Source organism: Sinocyclocheilus rhinocerous, unplaced genomic scaffold (genome assembly GCF_001515625.1).
Source record: "Sinocyclocheilus rhinocerous isolate Xijiao unplaced genomic scaffold, SAMN03320098_v1.1 scaffold208, whole genome shotgun sequence".
Taxonomy (NCBI): Eukaryota; Metazoa; Chordata; class Actinopteri; order Cypriniformes; family Cyprinidae; genus Sinocyclocheilus; species Sinocyclocheilus rhinocerous.
Window position 1 is genome coordinate 852,258 of NW_015650085.1, and position 20,194 is coordinate 872,451.

Below are 20,194 nucleotides of genomic sequence, written 5' to 3' on the forward strand. Positions count from 1 at the left end.
ATATACGGTCTGTACAGTATAAAAACCATTACGCCTATGGGATGTCCCCACTTTTCACAAAAACAAACCTGTGTGTGTGTGTGTGTGTATGTATATATATATATACGAATTGTTACATATATATAAACAATTTGTAGTAAGAGAGAGTGATAGCATGTCTAAAAGACACCAACGCTGAACGCTGATTTGTTGTTTAACACTGAGACAACCCGAGTCTAGTTATTTTCAGTATGTGAAGCTTATGCCGTGAATGGGATCGAGTGGGATTTCAAGTTTATCACACTGAAGGCAAAGCATTTACGCTGATAACTGATATAAGAGCAGCCGTCGTGGCAGGCAGCCAACCACAAGCCAATGCACACGGTTTACAACACCACTAACTCCAAATGGAGATAGAGTATGTGTGCATGCAGAAAATAAACAAACACTAAATGGTTTAATACTGCCACGCTGCAGTTCTCACTCTGTCTGTCACTGACTAATCGTTCAGCATTGTGTAGCCCACGAGGAAAGGTCATCAGAAAGTCAAAGAGCCAACTATTGTTCTGTCTATCTATCCATCCGTCGGCATAAATTTTGCCTTGACAAAGTCTGCTTAATTAAATATTACAGTTTGAATTTCTATGAATTCAAATTTCAAATTCAAATTGGAATTCCATTTGCTATGGAGGCCTGTTTCTGCCACGGAATGAAAAGAAAAATAAAAAGGTCATTTTGTTTCTCGCAATTCTAAGAAAAAAACTCAGAATTTCAGAAAGATATAAACTCAGAATTCAGACTTTTTTCACAATTGTAAATGTATATATTACAATTCTGAGTTTATATCTCACAATTCAGAGTTTATATCTCACAATTCTGAGTTTTTATCTCAAACCTCAGACTTCTTATATATAATTTTTGTTATATATAAACTCAGCATTATGAGAAATTCAGAATTGCAAGATATACACTCCGAACTCTGAGTTTACATCTGTAATTCTGAGTTTATAAAAGTCTGAGTTGCAAGATGTAACTCACAATTGCCTTTTGCAGTTTTTAATCCCATGGTGGAAACAAGCTTTCATACTTTGCCACCTAAATTCAAAATCAGTTCAAATTCAGGAACTCATCTGAAATTTTAAGGGTATTGTCAATTCAGCTGTGAATGATGCACAAGCACGTGATCAATCAGATTTATTCTTTTTAATTAGACTTCTCCCTTAAAGAGAAACAGTGTTTTTTCATGCACCATTGACAGCAGTGAACAACATTCAAGCACCTGTCCCCTAGGGGCCTGTGAAATGTCAATAGGTCAAATCACCTCATTCACAAGCTACATGGCATTTTCTAACAGCCTCTGACTATTTATATGCACTCATCAATGCTTTCTGCATCAGTGTTAATGGACTTTCTCCTTCAATGTTCCTGTCCGCTGTCTCAAGGGCTGTTCTGCTCAAAATGACCCCCGCCAGACTCAGGCCTGACCTTCAGAGCCTGTATACGGGACGGAGGACAATCATGAGCGCTCAGGTCCCTTCGCTGGTAAAAGTTTTTATTTCCATCTGTGTCCCTGTGTAGATTTGACATTTTATTACCGACCTGCCTCGTCAAAAAGATGGATGAATGGATGTAACTGTCCATGCCTATGCGATCCCCAGCAGGCTAATGTGCGACAGAGAGTGATTTTATTTGTGACGACATTTGTGTTTAACTCACACAGCTTTCTAAGTATATATATACAGTGGTGTGAAAAAGTGTTGGCCCCCTTCCTGATTTCTTATTTTTTTGCATGTTTGTCACACTTTAATGTTTCAGATCATCAAACAAATTTAAATATTAGTCAAAGATAACACAAGTAAACACAACATGCAATTTTTAAATGAAGGTTTTTATTATTAAGGGAAAACAAAACCCAAAACTACATGGCCCTGTGTGAAAAAGTGTTTGCCCCCTAAACCTAATAACTGGTTGGGCCACCCTTAGCAGCAACAACTGCAATCAAGCGTTTGCGATAACTTGCAATGAGTCTGTTACAGCGCTGTGGAGGAATTTTGGTCCACTCATCTATGCAGAATTCTTGTAATTCAGCCACATTGGAGGGTTTCGAGCATGAACCGCCTTTTTAACCCTCATGTGGTATTCGGGTCCTTTTTGCTCTGAAAATTTTTTCTTTTTCCCGAAAATACTAGTTAATGTTATCGCATTGGACTGAAATTTTGTGAAAGAACATAAAGGCTCGTCTCAGTTTTGCCAGAAAACATCTTGATGATCCCCAAGACTTTTGGGAAAATACTCTGTGGACTGACGAGACAAAAGTTGAACTTTTTGGAAGGTGTGTGTCCCATTACGTCTGGCGTAAAAGTAACACTGCATTTCAGAAAAAGAACATCATACCAACAGTAAAATATGGTGGTGGTAGTGTGATGGTCTGGGGCTGTTTTGCTGCTTCAGGACCTGGAAGACTTGCTGTGATAAATGGAACCATGAATTCTGCTGTTTACCAAAAAATCCTGAAGGAGAATGTCCGGCCATCTGTTCGTGACCTCAAGCTGAAGCGAACTTGGGTTCTGCAGCAGGACAATGATTCAAAACACACCAGCAAGTCCACCTCTGAATGGCTGAAGAAAAACAAAATGAAGACTTTGGAGTGGCCTAGTCAAAGTCCTGAGCTGAATCCTATTGAGATGCTGTGGCATGACCTTAAAAAGGCGGTTTATGCTCGAAAACCCTCCAATGTGGCTGATTTACAACAATTCTGCATAGATGAGTGGACCAAAATTCCTCCACAGCGCTGTAACAGACTCATTGCAAGTTATCGCAAACGCTTGATTGCAGTTGTTGCTGCTAAGGGTGGCCGAACCAGTTATTAGGTTTAGGGGGCAAACACTTTTTCACACAGGGCCATGTAGTTTTGGATTTTGTTTTCCCTTAATAATAAAAACCTTCATTTAAAAACTGCATGTTCTGTTCACTTGTGTTATCTTTTACTAATATTTAAATTTGTTTGATGATCTGAAACATTAAAGTGTGACAAACATGCAAAAAAATAAGAAATCAGGAAGGGGGCCAACACTTTTTCCTCACCACTGTATATATAAATATATATATATATATATATGCTGCTCTCTTGAACTTTCTATTCATTCGGAAATCATGGAAAAAATATATCACAATTTCCACAACAATATGAAGCACAACTATTTTCAAGACTGATAATAATAATAAATGTTTCTTGAGCAGCAAATCAGCATATTAGAATGATTTCTGAAGGATCATGCGACACTGAAGACTGGAGTAATGATGCTGAAAATACAGCTTTGCATCACGGGAATAAATTACATTTTAAAATACATTCAAATAGAAAACTGTTATTTTAACTTGTAATAATATTTCACAATATTACTGTTTTTACTGTATTTTAAATGAAATAAATGTAATCTTGGTGAGCATAAATCGTCTTAAAAAAACATTTTTTAACCTTAGTCTATTTATGTTATTAATGTTTAATAAAAAATGATAAAATAAATAATAAAATAAAAACTCACTCCACCTCTGAAATGTCTTGTTTTCAGCAGATGAATGCATGCTGAAACACTTTTCTCGATAGAATCACTTCCCAATTGATAAACTCAAGTCTTGCCCTACATTTTCTCTTGGTAAATATCACATTTTACTCGGAAATATGACAGAAGCAACGTATTTCATGAGCATTTTTGTATACAAAACATTCATTCTCTTGCAGCTTTCTTCACGATTCCCACTCTAAAAGCTGGCCTGGGATTTCTAACCTTCCCTTTGTTGGAAGCTCCTCCAAATTCTGTTGAAGACGATCCAACCCGGAGCGCATTATTGTGCGTATTTCTGGTCTGAACTCACATCCCTGCAGAGAGGAGGTTGCAACATCCTTAAAGAGAGATTACCAAAGCCTCTTTTCAAAGACGCCATCTTTGAAGACAAAAGGAAATCTGTGCCTGGGCCGTTTTTCACACAAGACATTCCCACGTATTCTGCTCCAAGCATGTTCAGAATTCAAATGGATAATGTTTAGAAAGTATTTGTGAAATCCTGTCATGTGAACTTCTATACCGACCATATGAGCGTCTCTAATGGGATTGTGCATTACGCCTGCTAAGAAGCTGCTGGTCATCGTACCGAATTAATAAGGTCAATTAGCAAACACACAAAGTCATCGAGAGCCAACAGCAGAGGCCCAGAACAATCACAGGTGTCTGTTTACTTCTCAGCGTGGCACGGGTTTGATTTATGGACACTTGATTTCTCGGTTAAACAAACTGCTAATAGAGCGGCGGCTGGTGAAAAAGGGCCTGCAGGTAATTATGTATGACAGGGAGAGGTCTCTTATTAAAGGGAATTTTCTCATGAAGCGTCACCGTGTTCTTCACAGCAAGACTCGAGATGAGAAAATTGAGAGCGAGAAGGAGATTTGCATGCATTAGTTGCTATATTTGCAGCAGCAACGATAAAACAATATCGTCTCACATGCAGTGTGTAATATTGAATTTCATAATGCAGGCGTGAAATACAGATGAAGATCAAGTAATGTAATGGTCAGAATGAAACATTGTAACAAATTTAAGTTGTAAAAAAAAAACATTTTACAAGACAATACACAATTTAACTTGCAATTTTTAAATTGCTAGTAAATTTCACAAATAATTACAAATGGAACGCAAGTAACATTGAATTAAACATGAAATTTTGAAGTAGAAAGACTGGAATAGTATTTTCTTGTGAAACGTACAATAATCTTTGTTTTATTTTACAACTTTAAAAAATCTTTGAAAACGTCAGGTTTAATTCAAGTGTTACTTGCCATTTTATGTACTTATTTGTGAAATTTACTAGCAATTTCTATTGTGACTGCAAAAGTTTCATTGGAAATTGATTGGAGAAAGCCGATTTTCTCAAACAAAACCCGTTTGAAACTAGCCTGTTAAGCTATAAACTAATCAAACCAAAGTGAACTGTTTGTAAGAGTTGTAAATAAAGATTATTGGAGTATGTTTTACAAGAAAATAACATTTCAGTTTTTCTACTTCAAAATTTCATGTTTAATTCAGCGTGTTACTTGCAGTTTATTTGTAATTGTTTGTAAAACAAAATTCTATTTCAAAATTTCACATTTAATTCCATGATTTACTTGTCATTACTTTATTTATAAGTGAGTTTCACTAGTAAATCCAACAGCAATTATTTGTTCTACTGCATGAGCAAATAGAATAGCATTGGTTGCCTTAGCAAACGCTATTAAATATACACAAGTCTAGAGATAAACAGCTAGCTAAATATTACTTCTCCTTTTTCGGTCATTGAAACAAACTGTTGGAACAAAATTATTTGCTAAAATGACTTTCCAAATCTAGCATGTGATTACAGCCTCAGCTTGTTCAGTTATAAAACTAACTGAACAACGCAAATTGAAAAATAAAATACAAAATACAATAAAAAAAAAAGCAATGTTCACACCTTTACTTGTTAAGGGGGGGAAAAAATAGACCTATTACTGGAAAGCTATGGTACTTGGAAAACAGCTATGCTACTAAAGAAAGCAGCATGTCTAATTTTAACTAGCTACTCCCAAACACGCTTCCCATAGCTCTTTTATCTTAATAAACATAAAATCTAGATGACATTAGGACAATGTTTTTGCACATGCTGCTAATTACATACGCATAAGGCAGTGTGCTTCACCCATTCACTACAACTACCCTCCATCTCTCATTAGCTGCCAGCTGCACCTCAAACAACCTCCTGACCCGTGTGAAGGCAAACTCTAATTAAAACTAGTAGACGAGAGTCTTTCAGAGCCGTCTGAGCTCTAATTACAGAGCCAAATATGAGGCTCCTATCGTCTGATGGGAAAGGAGTATTGATAAAACAGCCACACTGCTCTCTATCCAGCTACTGTCCTAAAAATGCAATTTCTTTTTATTCCCAAATTATATAGTGATGCAGTGATTAAATTATCATCACCTGGTTCCATCGACAACAACAACAAACAAACAAAAAAGATAGCTTTTTTTCCATTGGCTTTTGGGTGAAATAATCTGTGACCAACAAAAATGTATGGATTTTTACGTTCATTGATTTTATAACTACTTCATCTACAGTATTTTTTTTAAATCTACAGTATTTTTGCCTTGTTTTTGAGGAAAACATCTAAACATTCTTAAATCAAGATACATTTACTTGAGAGGCAAAAAGAGAGAAAAAGACAAAAAAAAAAAGTATTGTTTTCTGAAAAATTCATAAAAATTAAGTGACTTTATGCTAAAAAAAAACATTAACCAATATCTATCAATGGAGTCAGAAAAATAAACCTCGCTCTCCCTTTTTGTAACTGATCAGGGTATTCTCTGTTACGTTCTTGTAATTTTCTCCCTGACCTGTGCGGGTCAGTATACTCCGGTAGAGAGAGAGTAGGACTCCAGGAGAGTTAGGGAGAGTGAGCAAATATTGCAAAGTCTGGATGTGCAAAATTAGTAGAGACCAAAAGACTAAAGCCTGTAATTAAAGCAAAAGGTGGTTCAACAAAATACTGACACAAGCCTCCTTTTTCCAACTCAGTGATTCTGGGTTTTTTCTGGTTGGTGTAAAACTTTTTTTTTTAAAAACCAATCATCAGAAGCAAAATGTGGGCCATAAATAAGGCTTGCATGATTTTAACATCTCCACCATTAAGCTTCCAACAACTCTTTTACTGAACGTTTGAGTTAGAATAGAGTAGAATACAAAAATCCGGCAGCTCTGATTGGATAGACCAGCCCCATCCTTTACCCTTATATACCAACAGCACAAAAAAACACAGAAAAAATCGCATTCCTGCCCTGCAACTCCATTTCAGTCTCTCTTTCTGATTTTTTTCCCCTTCAGGATTGTGTATGTGCTCAAGTGGAGCTGACAGGTATCAGTGCTGCGGTGGGCACCGGGTGGCTTTGGGAAATGTGCAAATTATAGTCAAGGGGTGACACAAGTGGTCAAGTGAATGGAGATTATGTGCCTCCATCAAACTGCAAATAAAACACAGCCGCACACTTCTTCCTCCTCCTGTGACAAACTCTCATCTCGTCCCTGTGCATGAATAATTCACTCAGATACTCCAAAAGGAAGTGCTATTAAAATTACATGGGCCGGGGAGAAGCAGATCAAATATTCCTACCTTTCCTTTCTTCTCTGTGTCCTGTAGCTCTGAGCTGCACGATTAAAGCAGTCTGACTTTTCTTCAACACTTCTACACATTAGCAAACGGCATGATATCCAGCTGCAGTAAACATCATCTCTCGGCATATTGGAAAATGTTCTCAATAATATATTTCTGAGTGAAGAAAAAGCAGGTCAAATATCCTCAAAGCCCCATACAAAAACAAGGTGTGTCCGGACTCTTGTGGAAAGATCAATAGACTTTAGTCACAGAAGCATGGTTTGCTAATCAGAGGCAGGTGGTGTTCACGGGAATGGGACGTTTTCATTCTAGAGATCGTTTGATTGGTTAAAATTTTGGCCAATGGACACACATGGGCTAAAAACAATAAATAAGTTGAATTAGGCCTACTAAAATTTCTAAAACTAAAACTGAAATGAAGAATTAAAGCTAAATAGAAATATTTTACAAAATAATAATAAAAAGCACAAAAGCACGTGTCAAAATTCTGATGCAGAAACATTCATTTTCTGTGAAGCTACTTTGAAACGATATGTATCGTGAAAAGTGCTATACACATAAATGTGAATTGAGCTGAACAAAATTCAAATGAAAACTGAAGACATAAAAATAAAAGCTAAAAATACTGTAACTTAAATTTAAACAAAAATTTCAAATTTTGTCTTGGCAACAAACTGAAAATACAACTTTAAATACTAAAATCACTACAGTTAAAATAAAGAAAATAAAACAAATTAAAAAGAAAACTGAAAATAGCCTAAAAATAAAAGCCAATTCAAAATATTCATGACAATAGCACATAAATATTCCTAAAATAACACTGCTAAGTTCAGTATCCTCATATAACATTCATTGTGACACAAATGGCACAGTTTCCTGAGAATGAACTGTTAACAATTCATAAAACAAAGATGCAGAACTCACATTCATGAAATAAACACACAGTCCTGCACTTGAACTGTAAAATCAAGAGATCGCTGCTCGACTGACGAGCTCAGCTCACTCTTGTGTCAGAGAGAACGCTGTAGAACTTTTAGCCAGTGGGTTGTCATTGACGTCTATAGCTCTGTAATGCACACTGGCACATTTCATGCCTTAATTAGACACTGAAAGCCTCCTGAGGGACTCCAGCACTGAATCTACAACAGCAAGCCAACTATTCACACGTCTCCGAGGAGGTGGTCGACGGTGTCTTTTATCAATAATGTCACCGGCCTAACAAAATGCGTGAGGCTTTCCCGTGAGGCGGTACGGAGGGCCGCATGAGTTCACGCGATCGGTGACTGACACCTCCTCCCATACTGATCAGAGAGAGACGGCACGGACCGTCAGGTGACATAAACGCCTGTCGCTGTCACCTACAGACCCGAATGACGCTGACAGAGAGACGGAGGAGGAAAGAGAATGAGCGGGAACCACACATTAGCATTCAGGTGAGGCAGAGAGGAGGAAAAAAAGAGAAAAATGCTGCAGTGATGACGTATTTTTGGAAGTTTCCTCAACAAAAACCCCATAGAATTGGGTTTTGAATTATTGCCGAAAATAAGCTCTTGAACCAGTTAAAGTTTATGATTCATACACGTTTTGTTTATCATGATAATCTTCACAAATGGGCTGAACCTGCAATTTTATGAACTAACCCAGGGTTATTATAGTTACCAAAAATCTAAAACTGAAACTAGAATTAAAAACATTTTATCACTTGAAATAAAATAAAATATATAAAAAATTGGTAACACTTTACAATAAGGTTCTATTAGTTAATGTATCAACTAACATGAACAAACAATGAACAATAGGCTACATTTATTACAGTATTTATTAATCTTTGTTAATGTTAGTTAATGAAAATATAGTCGTTCATTGTTAGTTCATGTTAATTCAGTGCATTAACTAATGTAAACAAGCACAACTTTTGATTTTAATAATGCATTAGTAAATGTTGAAATAAACATTAACTAAGATGAATAAATGCTGTAGAAGTATTGTTCATGTTAACTAAAGTAGTTAACTAATGAACATTATTGTAAAGTTAGCAGCATTTCTGATTTATTTTAATTTAGTTTAACTTGACATTAAAACTGAAATAAAAATGGATTAAAAAAAACACAAATTACTAAAACTTTAAAATGAAAAAAAAAACTATAAAAATAAAAACTGATTCGAAATATTATTAATAGTATCTCAGTGATACTCAAATAACACTGAACTACACCACGAACTGCAAAAATGATTTTCTAAATATCGTTTTCTTGTTTTTCAGTAAAACATCTAAGCATTCTTAAATCAAGATACATTTACTTGAGAGGCAAGTGTTTTTCCTGAAAAAAAAAATACTGACAGTAAACTTTATGCTTAAAACAATAAAAAAAATATCGGACAATGGAGTAAAATAAATAAATGAATCAAACAAACTTGTTTCCCTTTGAATTAAGTTTATTTTTCTCACCCAAATGACATATGTTTTTGCTTGTTTGAAGTATAAACTGGCTAAATTGATCATTTAATAACTTTTTGATATTTTCTTAGAAAACAAGACTTTATAGTCATTTTGCATCTCAAGTAAATGTATCTTGATTTAAGAATGTTTATACACTTGAACTGTAAAACAAGTCAACTCTTTCAGTTTTTATTTAAAACATTTTTATAGTCACATTTAGACACTTGTTAGCAACCACCTTTTTCAAGACAAATAAAGGCTTTAAAAAACACAAGGATGTGTTTTTTGTGTTTCATGTTGTTGAATGAAATGTGAAAATATCTTGAGCTTGTGTTCGGCACAGACCTTATTCCATTCAAAAAACCCATTACTTCAGGATGATGGAACCAGAAGGGCTAAAATGCTCCTTTCAGGGTTTTGGGCTGCAAAAATAAGTCATCCCAGCAAAAATTCATAAGGTAAAAAGCAAGTTGAGATGAGGATCGTACAGCAGCCCAAATCCTCAACTGCTCGGCCACACGACTCGATATGAGCGCTGCTGTAAATCGCCCGAAATTCCACAACAGCAAGAAAAGCAATTAAAAATTTATAGGGAAAAAGTTCTAAGCCTGCTAAAGGATGTGCACAGATTTCAATCCCGTACACCGTGAGGTCTAGCCTGACCCATAAAGCAAAAATGAGAGCACAATCCAGCCTATTTCATCTACAAATCACCACTGTGTCAATGGGAGAGGTGTTGTTTAACAGCAGTGTCTTGAGGACATGAAGAAGCAGCTTCCTTCACTTTCCATTACAGAGTCATTTTCAGCCAGGCACCAGATTTCACACTCATCTGCTTCGTCCCAGTGGGCTTTACTGTGGGCAGCTCAGACGCTACGCTAGCAGTCACAACAGACTCCAGAGTGCTCCAGATTCACTGCTCCAAATGGACATCCAAGTACAAACAATGGCGACTAAAATAGGAGCACTTCAACTGAGTAATGCATGTGTGTGTTTGTGTGCATGCATTTTATTCTTGTATCTATTGCTCAGCATTGTAATATCTATTTTTTTAAATTAATAATAATATTTTGTCCACACTGAGAAAGAAATGGACGGTTGTACAATCTATAAAATAGAAAAGCTGAATTGTGATTCTCACTGTAAAATTATCATGTTAAATTGAGAAAATGAATTTAAATTAGATTTAAACTTGCAATCAACCAATCACAGAATTAGAACAAATCAGATGGTATTATATTGACCAATCACATGACACACCAAGAAAGAGGCCACCAAACAGACCAAAAGCCTATTTTTTTATTTATAAATGTTTGACCGCTTTTTTATAAAAAATCAAAGAAAAAAAAAATAGAACTGTTTTATTTCATATACATGTTTAACTGCTACTTTATATGAAGTAAAATAAAACAAATATGTTAACAAAAAAAAACAATAAGCTAAAAATATAAAAAGAAATATTTTAAAATACATTCATGTTTAACACCTATTTTATGAGTAGAATAAATAATTCAAACACGTAAAAAATAAATAAGAAAAAATATAAAAATATATAATTTCATATACAAAAATGAGAAAAAAAATTAAATACTGTGTACTATATAAAATATAATCATATAAGATGTAATATAAGATGTATCATGCATGTACTTCTGGGAATGTCCTATTTATGTTTTTCACTATAAATTATATGGTAATCCATAGCTTTTACTTGCAAAACCTTGAATTGACAGTATTTTACATTAAAAAAAAATTCATATGTGACCCTGGAGCACAAAAGCAGTCTTAAGTCGCTGGACTTTTGTGGTCCAGGGTCACATATAATGTGGTGTTACACCATTTACAATTTTTCAGCATATATGTTAAGATAACACAGTTAACACTTTTTTTTTCTTTTTTACAGTTAACGCATTTTTATAGTATTTTTCATTACAAAATACTTTTTTTACAGTCAAATCTGCATTATTTATTATTCATTATTACACGGCTCTGTGGAATACTTGATTCTGATTGGTCAGTCGTGACATTCCGTGGTCTGTTATTCCTCGATAACAACCGGTAAAAGCTGATAACACAGGTTCATCCGGGCAACTGAAGTCTGCGCTATACTCTTGCTAGGAACAGTTTTTCTTCATGAAAGCTTTGCGTTGGTTAGCTAATACAATATTAAAACTCGATTCAATATTATGTGTTCAATTATTTAATTATGTCATCCTGGTATCGCGGACTTGCTCTCTCGTTTCATACAAACGCAGCTGCTGCCATAATTATTTATGTGGTGAAATTGTGTAATAAGTGGTTTGACTGCACCGTATCCCTTAAATGTCCTTGCATGTGCTTGCAACTGCTATCTTCACGGAAGCTTTGCGTGATATTTCAAATCAAATCAATATTTTGTGTCTAATTATTTACTTATGTGGCAAGTAGCAGTGTAATAAGCGGGATAATGTACATCCAGCCGGTTGTTATCGCAGAATAACCCCCTTCAGGATGATACAGTCGGGGGTTATTCGGCGATAACAACTGGCTGGATGTAGGCTACATTATTAGTTGTCCTGAAATGCACCTTTCTTATTTAATTCCATAGCCAAAAATAACATATTGACTCCTGACACTGTTTTTGGAAATCTTTTATTTTTCTGACCTTTACTAGGAAGGAAATTTAGAGACTAGGCCAGAACTTTACCTGCATAAACCTGTGTTATACCCTATAATTGTGTGTGTGGTTGTGTTAGGGGAAGTCGTGGCCTAATGGTTAGAGAGTCGGACTCGTAACCCAAAGGTTGCGGGTTCGAGTCTCGTACCGGCAGGGGATTGAAGGGGGGGGGGGTGAATGTACAGCGCTCTCTCCCACCTTCAATACCACGACTGAGGTGCCCTTGAGCAAGGCACCGAACCCCCAACTGCTCCCAGGGCGCTGCAGCAAACAAATTGCTGCCCACTGCTCCAGGTGTGTGTTCACGGTGTGTGTGTGCACTTTGGATGGGATAAATGCAGAGCACTAATTCCGAGTATGGGTCACCATACTTGGCCACATGTCACGTCACTTTCACTTTCTAATGAGATCTCTCCAGCTCGCTGTCGGTTTTGTGCTTGAGTCCATTATCACACTCTTAATTCTCCTCATGGAGGAAATCAACGGGTGGAATCGTTAAGTGGCACCCATGGCTTCTCGCCCACTCATCCTCGCTCTCATCCTCACAAGTTTCCACCCCAACAAAGCATCTGAGAGCCGATGCTCTTCAACCTGAACCCGTGTGCCTCAGGCTGCGTCTGAGAATGAAGTCCCTCTGAAGTCCCACAAGTACGTTTATCCATAAGACCGAGGCAGCATGGCATTAAATGCTGCACAACGATAAAAATATCAGCTCTTACACTCTTAAAAATAAAGTTTCAAAAGGGTGAAGTCATAGAAGAACCATTTTGGGTTCCCCAAAGAAGATTTCAGTGAACAGTTCTTAAAAGAGCCAGCACTTAAAAGAACAATTTAATAATCTAAATAACCATTTTCCAATAAAAATAAGCTTTTGTGGAACGGAAAGCTTCACTCTTAAAAATCAAGGTTCTTTATTTGCATTGATGGTTCCATGAAGAACCTTTAACATCCATGGAACCTTTCCATTCCACAAAACGTTCTTATAATGGAAAAAAAAAAAGTTCTTTAGATTATTACAATGGTCTTCACAATAAGAAAAACATGGTTGTTTTAGGAACTGTTCCTTGAAAGGTTCCAAAAATGGTTCTTCTATGGCATCACTGCAAAAACTCCATCAATGCCAATTAAAGAACCTTTATTTTTTTTAAAGTAAAGAACCATTTTTGGTTCCTCAAAGAACCTTTCAGTAAACAGTTCTTAAAAGAACCATTTTTCTTAGTGTGAAGAGCTTTTTAATAATCAAAACAACCATTTTCCACTATAAAGAACCCTTTGTTCAACAGAAAGGTTCCAAGGATGTTAAAGGAGTTAATAACCATTTTTGGTTCCTGGAGCTTTTTTTCCCCTCACTATAACCTTTTGTGCAATGAAAAGTTTCCATGGATGTTCTTCATGGAACCATAGATGCCAATAAAGAGCCTTTATATTTAAGAGTGTAGTGTTTTGAATAGAGAGAAAATAATGCTACAAAGTAACTTTCATTTGTGAAGTTCACTGGATTATTCAAAAATAGGCATTACTACATGCTAATGAACACATTTTCTCATTTAATTTCCAGCACTATATATAGCGTAAAACACATGCATTCAGCCATGCACAGATGGTTTGAGCCAAGAAGATGCAATTTAATAGATTTAGGGAGGTTTATTAGCCTCATGCGTCGATGCCAATGATTTTCAGCATGCAAGAAAACCCATCTGCTGAAATTAACTTAAGAGCACTGGTTCAATAAGAGTAGAAAAAAACTTTATGAAAATGCCAACTTCATTACACAATCCATTATAGCGCAGTGCCAGGCGAATGATTTATGCCGTGGCGCATTTCGTGGTCTAAATAAGCCACGGAAGAGCGCAGTTGTTTCTGACCTTTACATAAACACACAGAGACTAACGATAACGGTCTCGCTGACTCAACACAACATAATGTGCATCTGTTGGTTAATTACATTTTAATCTAACTGTTGTCTTTCTAGAGTAATGAAGCACAAAATCGATTCATAATTCACAGGCTGTTCTCGTTGAAATGCCACACATTAGTCGTTCTCTTTAACTTCAAACTGAGATGCAGAGCGAACTTATAAAAAACATTTACACTCGCCAGTTTAGCTCTCGGCATGACTCTGACGTGATTTTACCTTTGTTCTCTTACATCTGAGCAAAACCTGAAGTAAAATCCACCGTGGCTCAATGGACAGGGCGACATGTTGCTACTAGATAAACAAGTAATCTCAATGCCTGTGGCTTGTCATTGAATCAAGCTTTCAGAAGCACAAAGGTTGGTGTGTTTCAACACAATTATGACTGACGCACTATTGATTCCGCCGTATTTTGCACATCGCCGTCAAAAACCATCCAGACCCCTTTTACTCACAGCTAAGATAAAACGCTGAAATGAGTCTCGCTATAAGCCGGTCATCTGTCTGTCATAATAGAGTGTGCTATTTGCAAAAACTGAACAATAATGTTAGGACATGGAAAAAATATGATAACGACTCATTATATGAAACTTTTAAGGTTTGAGAAGTAAATCAATAAACCAACAACAACGTTTTTCCCTCTTTCTCTTAAAATCCACACACAAAACAGCCATGCTGGTGCTGCGCATTTAATAAGCCCATAAAATGTAAATTTCCTCAATAAAAGGACTTTGTTTACATGAACTTACATGGAATCTCCAGTTACAACACAAACCCTATTCTCAGCAGCTTTTTGTATTACAAATAAATGATTGCTACAGTCAGAACAACATCATTATTATTTAAGTCTTTCTTGAAAGAGTTCAATCTGAATGCACAATGAATGCCAAGTGTTGGGGCCCGAACTCATGAATATGCATGTCGATTGTTTGGCAATGAATGCAATATTGCTACATATTGTTAAATAAATAAGAACAGGCAGCAGTGAAACGCCGTCGCACACCCGAGGTTTATCAAAGCCATAATAAGCATCTTAATTAGCAACCAAACCCACCGTCCCACCAGCGCTGATGCAAGTGTTGGGATCTGCTCCAAAACCTAGTGAACCTAGTGATTTTATAGACACCATAAGTCTTGTAATATACCTTCTTTAGCCAGTTTAAAAAGCAGCTTTACAAGTACTTGTTGTTGATAAGGCAATCCCAGAATGCATTGCAAATTGACAATTTTACTCAATATCCATGTGTTGTGCATTTAACTCAGTCATACGTCATTTTGTTTATTATCACATTATTAGTTTAGCATTCTAGCAAGCTGTGCTATTTGTGTGCCAATGCACTTCAGATCAGACGCTTATGTGAGGTTGCTGCCTTCAAAGACAGCCAGGTGGTAGAAAGCAAGGCAGCTTACTACATTTTAAAGTGCATATATTACACAACAGTATTATGTATGTGCAAGTATGAGCCTTTCCTCTTTCACTCTGCCAAACACCAAATGGAGGCACTTTATAGTCCTCAGAAATCTCATGTGGTAAGACCCCACCAGCATCAGGGGACTAACAGCCTGTGGCCCTCCTCTCGCTAGGCATGCTAATGCTGTAGTGATTACCTAAACAGGAGTTCTGCCGGGGGAACTCCATCTGTCCCATTCAGAATCACTATGCGTTGGCATCAGTCCCTGTTCACGGTGATGCAGGCACTCTCGGCCGTCGAGAATGTCTCATATACTGTCTTTCACATATTGTACATACAAGTGTTTTCAGTGGCTAATTGAATGACAGCAGCTAAACATACTGCAGGCACGCTTATCAAGAGCAACATGTTTTAAACAAGTGTCATGAAACCTCCATTTCGACAGTTAGTTCGACCATTCAAGTCAGTTTTCACCACAATTTTGCATCATTCTGGTACATAGGCATGGAAAGTAGCCTGTTTAAGCCTGTAAAACTGTTTTATCTAAATCGACTTGATAATGAAGAAAAAACACAACATTTCAATCTGTAACAATACACAAATATGCAAAGGTCATTTTTATCTGTAATTTAATGTGCTAAAAAACTGCATTTTCATTTAAACTGTTTCAAATATAGAGACTTCCACAACATTGATCCTTAGATAATTGGTCTGATCTTTTGACACACTCACAGTAGGAAATGAATGCTGTTCGTGATGTCAAGTGTCAGACTGCTTCTACTTTCAAATGAGCCACAGTCCATAACTCTAGAAACTCTCTAGTCTAGCAAGCAAATACATTTGCAGCCAAGGCTTCTGAACATTCGAAAAATGCCAAAGGGATAAGGCCATAGATTCTCATAAATACTAATGAGCCACTGTTGATGTATAGGAATAGTATGGCAGCCAGCCATGCCACATTCAGTAGCGTTCCCCCTAGTGCTCTTTTTGTATCTAACACCATAGCATTTCATAGGCCTTCAAGTGGCATTCCTGTTGAGACCAGGCACATACTCAGCCACATGCACATTTACTTGCTCAACACTCAAGACAATGTCTCTTCTAATCGTGATTGCTTCCTGATATCAAAGTCTGACAGCTGACATGGTGTTACAGAAAAAGATCTGTGCTTGCAGTATGGGACATGCGTCATTTACTGTGGCTGGGTCGTTCGGCACAATGCGTCTACATCAATCAGTCAAATCATGGTCAGCTAATGAGTGTGGCATAAACAGCAGAGAGTTTCATTAACATCGTGTGGTTAATTGGCACAGGGCGGCAGTGAGTTGTTCCTATGACAACTACAATGAGCAGTCGGCCAGAAGTGTTATTTATACCCCTTATTAAATATGACTGAGTAAAAATATATTGTTGTCAAGAGTTCACTTAAGCTTCAGTCTACGAACATGTATACAACATACCATACGCAGCCCATATAGGATTCTTAGAATCTCCTAGAGGCGGTGTTATTCTAGCAAAGACTAGATTGTAACAGGTTGCCACTGCTGAACTTTAGCTGCTTACATCCATTAACAATGACAAAGAAAGAGCCCCCTGGTTCCCTTAATTTCCACTGACAAGCATAGCAAAATGCCGGAGTTCATTTCACTGTCGTATTTGCCCAGAAACAGTGATCTTCCTGCTGGGTAGGGAGACGTACATTTAGACTATAAAAGAGTTTGGGTGGCATCATTCTCCGAAATCATCCTGCCTTGAGATTCTTCCAGGCCAACATGCACACACACTCTGTCACAACATATTTCAAACAACTGTAGTTTGAGTAATGTGAGGTCAGCCATGTTTATGAAGACCTTGTCTACTTCAAAGAGCTACTAGAAAAGACTTAGAAAGTAAGCAAGCAGGAACTTATCCAAAGAGACTTGCTTTGCACATACCAAGGGGACAATCTCACCTGGCAACCTAGGGTTAAGTACTTTGCTCAAGGATTCAATGGCTCACTCACTCACTAATTTTTACCTACAATCTTTTGGCTCCCAATGAAGATTGTTAACCACTACACTACACTGCCATGATGACCCAAACAATTTTGTCAAACTTGTCAAATATGGGCTGGTCTTGATTGTAGGTTTCAATCTACAGCGCCCAGACCAGACTGTTAACAACTACACTGTACTATAACCACCATTTCACAACAGCTACAGACTACGCCCCATTCACAGGCCCCAGAAAGACAATTTTAGACCACTCATGAGACCCTCCTTACCTTAAACAGCGTCATAATGTTGGCAGACTTGATGGAGACACATCCACCGTCATCAAGGGCGTAGGTTTGCTTTTGACATTGGTGGGGACATAACAGCAGCCCGCACCCTTCTAGACCCAGCCCTGACTGTTATCCACTACACTACGCAACATCCATCATTGACAAGAACCAGAGCATGCACCCCACTCCCAATCCCAAGAAGGACAAGGTGAGCCTGCTTACCTTAAAAAGCCTCAAGATGTTGGCGACCATGATGGAGACAGAGCTGGCAGCTGCACCGATGACTCCAACGATTTTATCTGGCTTGGCAAATATGGGCTGGTCTCCGTTGGCACAGCGTACATCCGAACCGTCGCGCTCGATGAGAGCTTGTACAAAGGTAAGCGACTGCTCCAGGGCGTAGGTGTCCCGCGAGCAGGTGTCCAGGATACGGGCACCCAGTGTCACGTTAGGCAGCAGCTCTGGGTCTTTGTTGATGAGGTCGATGGCAAACAGCATTGCCTCCAGTCTGTGAATACCCTTCTCCTTCTTTAACTCCCCACAGGGAATGCCACGCTCACCCCGGGAGTGAACCGGAAACAGGCCACCGAGGATGATGTCGCCATCCAGACGGATAGAGTGGGCATACTCAATGGGTGGTGTCTCCACCCGCTGGAGGGAGACCGGTAACCAGTAGCAGAGGAAGAAGAGGAACTGGTATTGAGTCCGACTTAAGCGTACAAGATCCATATCCACAGGATCGTTGGGGACAATGTGAGGAAGTGTAGGTCCGAAAATTCCAGGTGGTGGAACTGAGTACTAATGGGGGAGCAGGTGGACGGGAATATCCATGCCCATTTCAAAGCTGAAGTCGTGCCTTCTGACCATTTAGAGTGTGGCCACAGGAATTTCTCATGGGGCAAAAGCGTCTAGCGTACATGTCGTGTGACTGATAACAGGTGATATAAGGAGATGCAAAAACATCAGACAAGAAATAAACAAGTGCCTTTCCAAATCGAGCTCCAAAACTCTCACATCTTCAGAAGCATCTAAAGAAAAGAAAACATTGTATGAGTGGCTACACAAAGAGAAAATCAAACATGAATCAGACACAATATATGCAAGCAACAAAGCAAACTCATCAAACACACGGGCATCTTGACAGGGAGGAAAACATCACAGTCATTTGGAGCTCAGTGTGGTCTTTCGTTTCTGCCTCACTGAAGAAAAAAAAATCAAGACCGTCTTCTCTCACATTTGCATAGACAACCAAAGACATTTCGCAGTGAGAGGAAATGTGTCTATTTGCGAACAATGGAGCTGTCGGGTTGATTTTTACAGTTCAGCCTTGTGGAATGGAGTGGGACAGAGGGTAATCAAGGAGAGTTATGGCAGATTGATCTTCACAACAGTTTTTTGTCAGGATGCACAGATATAGAAATTTGGGCCAATGCAGATGGACAGTAATTATTTTAATGTTAGTGTTTACTGATATTATTATTATTTCATTTTAAAGCATTTGAAATTAACTTTATGGTTTTCAAATTAACATGTTATGTCTCTGAAGAAGTATATAGCCTCCTCTTGATATAGATTTGGCACTCGGTCTTTCCCTGTGGGTTATCCTACATCAGTCCACGTTTCTTTCTTTTTAGCCAAACCCTAAGCTCCAAAATGAAGGCTGCTAATTTACACTGTTGTTGGCACACATCAAACACCTGAAACATTTCAGAGAGTCGAGACAGAGAGAACCTCTCGTGAAACACCTCCACATCCCCACTCTCGACTGGAGAGCCATCGCTAGATTACGCGCAACGAGCGCAGTTACGCACAACCTTGCGCTTCCGAGAGACACATGCTGCGCAATCTGCCGCCTCCGTGCGCCAAGAGCATCACTCTACAACGTAAAGGAAGTCCATTGCACACTTCCGAGTGTGATTCAGCTCCCCTGGTGAGCCACAAATGCCACTGAAATTCCCACACTAACCCAGACACTATAAATCACGCAGGAACGATCCCATCATCCCTGGATCTTACTGTTAACTGTATGTTACCTTACAAACAACATTTCACACTCTATACAGTTCTGTTTTAGTTTTTTCTAGAACAAAGTTTCTCTTCTATTCTAACGGCTCGGTTCTGTTGTAATGATTCTGTATTGCTTTACTCTATTCTAAATGACTCTGTTCTGTTCTAATGATGCTTTTCTGTTCTGTTCTATTCTATACGGCTCTATTCTAATGACTATTCCTTTTTTCTACTCCATACATCTTCGGGGAAGACTGATTGGTTTCTCGAGTGCAGAGACTGCCTGTTTAAATCGAAATGTATTTGCATATATGATAGTAGTTGTGCATATGCATAATT

At 37.8% G+C, this 20,194-nt stretch overlaps 1 protein-coding gene across 2 annotated transcripts in view; it reads right to left on the reverse strand.

Moving 5' to 3' along the window:
* The window catches only part of grm8a (glutamate receptor, metabotropic 8a), a 183,677-nt gene extending 164,874 nt beyond the window's left edge, over nucleotides 1–18,803 (reverse strand). Inside the window, exon 1 of one of the 2 annotated variants that reach the window (XM_016516499.1) lies at nucleotides 18,071–18,803. In XM_016516499.1, the coding sequence (XP_016371985.1) occupies nucleotides 18,071–18,577 (507 nt within the window). In that variant the 5' untranslated portion in view covers nucleotides 18,578–18,803. The remainder of the gene's footprint in view (nucleotides 1–18,070) is intronic. The other variant, XM_016516498.1, reaches the window with a different exon arrangement.
* Between the last annotated feature and the right edge of the window lie 1,391 nt (nucleotides 18,804–20,194).